Source organism: Stomoxys calcitrans, chromosome 2, assembly GCF_963082655.1.
Source record: "Stomoxys calcitrans chromosome 2, idStoCalc2.1, whole genome shotgun sequence".
Lineage (NCBI taxonomy): Eukaryota > Metazoa > Arthropoda > Insecta > Diptera > Muscidae > Stomoxys > Stomoxys calcitrans.
Genome location: NC_081553.1, coordinates 110,577,755 through 110,584,569, shown reverse-complemented (window position 1 = coordinate 110,584,569; position 6,815 = coordinate 110,577,755). Strand labels below are relative to the sequence as shown.

General features: G+C 38.9%; 1 protein-coding gene across 1 annotated transcript; it reads right to left on the bottom strand.

The window, feature by feature from the left end:
* Positions 1 to 407: 407 nt before the first annotated feature.
* On the bottom strand, positions 408 to 5,737 carry LOC106082785 (uncharacterized). The gene is made up of 3 exons (XM_059361588.1): positions 5,673 to 5,737; positions 766 to 957; positions 408 to 723 (listed from the first exon to the last, which is right to left on the bottom strand). The coding sequence occupies exons 1-3, from the start codon at positions 5,735 to 5,737 to the stop codon at positions 408 to 410; spliced, it is 573 nt and encodes a 190-aa protein (XP_059217571.1).
* Positions 5,738 to 6,815: the final 1,078 nt, after the last annotated feature.

The following is a 6,815-nucleotide window of genomic DNA, read 5'->3' as shown; positions in this document are numbered from 1 at the left end:
GGACTAGACAACTGTTTAGGACTAGACAGCAGTCTAGGACTAGACAGCTGTTTAGTACTAGACAGCTGTTTAGGACTAGACAGCAGTTTAGGACTTGACAGCTGTTTAGGACTAGACAGCTGTTTAGGACTAGACAGCTGTTAAGGACTAGATAGCTGTTTAGGACTAGGCAGCTGTTTAGGACAAGACTGCTGTTTAGGACTATTCTGTTGTTTAGGACTAGAAAGCTGTTTAAGACTAGACTGCAGTTTAGGACTAGACAGCTATTTAGGACTAGACAGCTGTTTAGGACTAGACTGCTTTTTAGGACTAGACTGCTGTTTAGGACTAGACAGCTGTTTAGGACTAGACAGCTGTTTAGGACTAGACAGCTGTTTAGGACTAGACTGCTGTTTAGGACTAGATAGCTATTTAGGACTAGACAGCTGTTTAGGACTAGAAAGCTGTTTAGGACTAGATTGCTTTTTAGGACTAGACAGCTGTTTAGGACTATACAGCTGTTTAGGACTAGACAGCTGTTTAGGACTAGACAGCTGTTTAGGACTAGACAGCTGTTTAGGACTAGACAGCTGTTTAGGACTAGACAGCTGTTTAGGACTAGACAGCTGTTTAGGAATAGACAGCTGTTTAGGACTAGATAGCCGTTTAGGACTAGACAGCTGTTTTGGGCTAGACTGCTGTTTAGGACTAGACAGCTGTTTAGGACTAGACAGCTGTTTAGGACTAGACAGCTGTTTAGGACTAGACAGCTATTTAGGGCTAGACGGCTGTTTAGGACTAGACAGCTGCTTAGGACTAGACTGCTGTTTAGGACTAGACAGCATTTTAGGACTAGACTGCTGTTTAGGACTAGGCAGCTGGTTAGGACCATACTGCTGTTTAGGACTAAACAGCTGTTTAGGACTAGACTGCTTTTTAGGACTAGACAGCTGTTTAGGACTAGACTGCTCTTTAGGACTAGAATTATTTATTTTTAAAGATAAAAAAGAAAACGAACGTAGATAAGTAACCGTTATGTATGTATGGTACACAAGGGTAACGTATTGTAAATAAACTTCAATCGAGTTCGAATAGTCGAACTATATGCTGGCCACAAAACTATCCAACATTTTCCTTTGCACCCTTTCCTTACATACCAATAGGCCAATAGGTTAGGTTAGGTTAGGTTGAAAACATATTAATCTGCCCCATGCCACTATAGACATACACCTAAGCCAGTAATCGGCTTGTTGTGCGCTCTAAAAACTAACAAGTAAGAGCGTGCTAAGTTCGGCCGGGCCGAATCTTATATACCCTCCATCATGGATCGCATTTGTCGAGTTCTTTGTGCAGTATCGCTTTTTAGGCAAACAGAGAATATTGAATAAGAACTGTTATGCAATTGGAGCTATATCAAGTTATAGTCCGATTCGGACCATAAATGAATGCTGAACATTGTAGAAGTCATTATGTAATACTTCAGTTCATTTGGATAAGAATGCGCCTTGTAGGGGCTCAACGAGCAAAATCGGGAGATCGGTTTATATGGGAGATGTATCAAACTATTGATCGATTAAGACCATATTAGACACGTATGTTGAAAGTCATGAGAGAAGCCGTTGTACAAAATTTCTTTCCAATCGGATGAGAATTGCGCACTCTAGAGGCTCAAGAAGTCAAGACTCAAGATCGGTTTATGTGGCAGCTATATCAGGTTATGTACCGATTTGAACCATACTTAACACAGTTATTGGAAGTCATAACAAAAAACCTCATGCTAAATTTCAGCCAAATCGGACGAGAATTGCGCGCTCTATTGGCTCAAGAAGTCAAGATTCAAGATCGGTTTATATGACAGCTATACTAGGTTATGAACCGATTTGATTTATACTTAGCACAGTTGTTGGAAGTGATACTAAAACACTACGTGCAAATTTTCAGTCAGATCGGATGAGAACTGCGCCCTCTAGGGGCTCTAGAAGTCAAGACCCAAGATCGGTGTATATGGCAGCTATATCTAAACATGGTCCGATTTGGCCCATTTACAATCCCAACTGGCCTACACTAATAAAAAGTATATGTGCAAAATTTCAAGCGGCTAGCTTTACTTCTTCAAAAGATAGCGTGTTTTCGACAGACAGACGGACGGACATGGCTAGATTCCATTGCCTAGTAGGAGCGGTCCTCATCGCTCCGCCTATGCCAAGACAACATGTTCTTTGAACCTTTGTATAATCCTAACGTTGCACTTTTTCTTCATCGCTGTCCACCAAACTACAGAACAGTGCACTATCCTCGGATTAAGGCCGTATTTCGAGCCTACGCCCCGTTTTCATAGTGCGGTACACCGCTGAGACTCGAGATCGATATGTCGCTGAAACTACTATGCGAGATTATGGTTTTTTATGCAGAGGTCGGTTCTATTACGACATTCGCTAATGAAAACCGAGAAGGAGTTTACCATCTTACTATGGTGAAAGTGTGTCGGGACTGAAGACCTTGGATATGAGAAAGTTAAGTATTAAACATAGAAACATAGTGGAGGGGATAAACAGTCTTGAGTCGGTGCTCGCCCGCCATATGCCGAACGAAAAAGCTGAGGTTGATAAGTAGAGTTCACTATTACAGTATTTATAGACGTTTACTGTACGATGGGCCACACGTCGTTGCACCATGCAATCTCTCAAATTGATTACTAAAAAACCAGTCTTGATGACGAAGAAGATTAGTCTATCTAGCACTTGCTTTGTTATTGTCAAAATGTGCTGCCGCACAAGCTTTTTATATCATGGAAGTCTTCTCAGATTTCACTTCCGAAACCACCCTGTATTGGATGGTTTCGAAAATTAAACCCTACAACTAGTTGGGTACACCAAGTTAACATTTAGATGCGCGTAGTCCTGGGCGCCTCCGATGCACATACATTTGGCTCTGTCGGATAGGTTCCTTCTCTCTTCTTATATCTCTTAATTTTCCTATCTAGTCTCTAGATTTGATCTGGGGACTTACACTTCTTCTTTACCTTATCACTTTTACTTTTATTTGTCGCTAGGGTATCACCCAAGAACTAATCCTTGATGACAGTTTAGAATACATCTCGACTAGCCCGAATGAAGTTCGCGTAGCAGTAGGTTAGGTTATGTTAGGTTAGAGTACTTACTTTACTTTAATTGTTTATGACAGATCATTAGTCGCATTAAACGAACTTGGTATAGATTTCCAAACGCCTCGATATTCTGCGCTACTCCTCCAATCTCAGACGGCAAGTTTCGATATGTCTTTCACCACTTCATCTTTCCATCGGAGTTTTGATTGTCCTGGCATACGTGTACCACTGTGCTTGCTTTCAAAAGACTTTGTAGCTGAAACTTCCTCATTCATTCCTACAACATGACCTAGCCAACGCAACCGTAGAATTTTGATGCGTTTATCTATACTAATGTCGTCATAGAGTTCGTGGTTCACATAACTCCGTTATTCTCCATCAATGCAAACTGGTCCATAAATTTTACGAAGTATTTATCTCTCAAACACTCTAAGCACTCCCTCTAAGCAATGACCATTGTGATACCAAAGTAGAAACTAGACCAGGCCTTCTGGGGAAATCGAACGCATGACACCCCACTGGTAATCCAACACGTTACTTACTCGACTACCGGGTTGACCTACCCCTGAAGCAGTAATCCGCGCTAAAGAAGAACAAGGCGGCCTGAACCGATGGGTTGCCAGCTAAACTATTTAAGACTGGAGGATAAACATCTTTGCCCATGCTTTCCAAATATCCTAACCATTGTAATTATTGGCATATCGCTCAATGAGCTCAATCGCGGAACAGCACTACGATAATCATGGGACCGAGGAAGCATGACGTGAGACAAACTCCTATAATGTCTGTGTAAAATTGCAAATTTTGTCCATTAACATTCCACAAAGGAACAGAGGCAAACTTCTCACATATCTATGAGTACAGTCCAATTCAAGTTTAAGCTCAATGAGAAGGGGCCTCCATTTTATAGCCGAATCCGAACGGCGTGCTGCAGTGCGACACCTCTTTGGAGAGAAGTTTTACATGGCATAGTAGCTCACAAATGTTGCCAGCATTAGGAGAGAAAAACCACCGGTGAACATTTTTTCTGATGATCCTGCCAGGATTCGAATCCAGGTGTTCAGCGTCAAAGGCGGACATGCTAACCTCTCTGCTATGGTGGCCTCCAAGGTCTTTGCATCTTTCTTCTTTTTGTATCTTTGTCCTGCAATCGAATTTTTTCTAGTTTTTCTCAAAAATTCGATAGTTAGACGATTATTTGGAATATAGGCCCTTTTTGTTTTAAAAACTAGACCTCATAAGCTGTCGTTTGAGACCGGTTTCAAAGTATCAACTTTTTACATTTTTGCACAGTGGTTGACGCAAAATAGATTTTTCAAGTCTTGTAGCGAATTTTTTCAGGTTTTTTTGAAAAATTCGATAGTTAGACGATTATTTGGAATATAGGCCCTTTTGGATTAGAAACTAGACTTCATAAGTTGTCGTTTGAGACCGGTTTCAAAGTATCAACTTTTTCCATTTTTGCACAGTGGTTGACGCAAAATAGATTTTTCAAGTCTTGTAACGAATTTTTTCAAGATTTTTTTGAAAAATTCGATAGTTAGACGATTATTTGGAGAATGTGGGTATATGTATGAGAAACTAGGCTTCCCTAGCTGTCGTTTGATGTCGGTCTCATCCCCTTACTATTTTCCATTTTCACACAGTGGTTCACGCAAAATTTGCTTTTTTAGTTCTTTGGGTAATTTTTTCAAGTTTTTGCCAAAAATTTGATAGTTAGACGATTATTTGGAAAATGTGTGCATATGTATAAGAAACTAGGCTTCCTTAGCTCTCATTTGAGACCGGTCTCCTCGCCTTACTATTTTTCATTTGTGCACAGTGGATCAATCAATTTTACAATCTTCTTTATCTTGTTAGTACACCTTGCGGTTATTGAGGGAACTAAATTTTAATGTTGGATCACCTTATTATTTTCTAGATCTTTTTTTGATTTTTTGATTTTTTGTGTTTTGAAATTTCCTTTTTATGAACAAATACTTTTTTTTTTATTAATTAATGGCCTACAAAGTTCCTTAACAGTGTTCTGCTAATGGCAGTAACAGAGGACTGTTAAGTCAGTGGTTTGTGTCTCCACTGGTTAAATTCGGAATTTATCTTCACTCACATCAATACAGTAAACATGTACCATTACTTTCAGCAGCATTTTTAGTTTTCCTCCCTGCAATAAACTTTTAAGGATTATTATAAAATTCTTTATTTCGTATGTTTTTTTTTTTTAATAATTGAAGATAAATTCTTCTCCAATGTTAACATAAACGAAATCATTAATCCAACTTAGATTCAGACAGAATACCATACATATTCCGAACATATGCCTCACGACATTAATGACCCCAAAGAAGTCATTTTATAGGAATTTTTTTCTAAGCCACAATATGACATATGATCTTTTCGAAAGCCAGACTATCCCAACGAAGAGTAGATTCCCTATTCCACATATTTGATAGCTATTTATTAGAGTGGAAACATTCTAAAGCCAAGACATGACTTAGTCAAATAAAATAGTCGTAAAAAAAATATCATCCACTTATGTTATGTCAACCTAAAATCTAAACCACCAGCTCGTAAAAATGTCATAAATTACTATTTATAACTGGCAGAGATTATCACCACCAATATCAACATCAACATGAGCAGCATCATCGTCATCGTCAGGGTCCTCGAAAAAGTCATGATTGCCAACCCAACAGCCATCTAGTCAGCCAGCAAGCAACAGGCAACAGCACAGACGTACAACACCGCCACAAACACTTTCATTAGTCCATTTGTCAGACACAAAAGTGTTGAAAATATTGAATCTGCGTTTCAGTTTTTTCCACTTTTGAGTTTAAGTCTATTCAATGAATGGACGTATGAACGAACAAACTCTGCTCTGCTCTGCTACAAATGCAAATGAGATTCTAGTTTGTTTTGTTCATTTTGTGTTTTGTTCTTCAATACAAACCAAAGGGGGCGGATTATTTATACAACTTTTCCATGATACACTTTTACCCAATTAAATAAATGATCATAATAAACAAATGTATGTGTATGTGACAACAACAACAACAACACCAACACCAATAAAAGGCAACGTGAGGCTTTATGTCTGTCATGAACAAAGGAATTTAGAGTTACAGTGGTTTGAGATTAATAAGAGGTTGGTAAAAATAATGTATGTTGAAAATGGTAACAAATATGCTCATCAGTCACTGCATCAATTAGTCCTCTTAAAAGGAAAGTTCGTTTGCTCCTTGAGCTGGTGGGCCATAATCATTGTATATTAGCCCTTTAACATTCCATTAAGAAATGACAGAGGTTTTTCTTTCATATCAATTAGTGGTGTTCGATTCAAGTTTTAAGTGACCTCCTTTTAATTGCCGATTCCGAATGGTGTGTTAGAAAGGGACGCCACTTGTACAAAAGTTTTCCAAGGATGGGTATCTCACAAATGTCGCCAGCCTTAAATAGAGGGATTACGACGTCAGAAAACTTTTTCTAATATTCTCGCCAATGTTCATAGATATTATCAAAATATTTTCTCCGAATACCCTAAGCAGAACCTTGTGGAAGCAAACTGTTGGTTAAGTTTGTTAGGTTAGGTCGAAAAGAGGGTGCAGATATTAATCCGGTCCATGCCACTATGGACATACACCTAAGCCAGTAATCGGCTTGTTGTGCGCTCTAAAAACTATAGAGTAACCTCTAAATAGAAAATTTTAAGTTAGAATTCTTGTTTGTTTCTCTT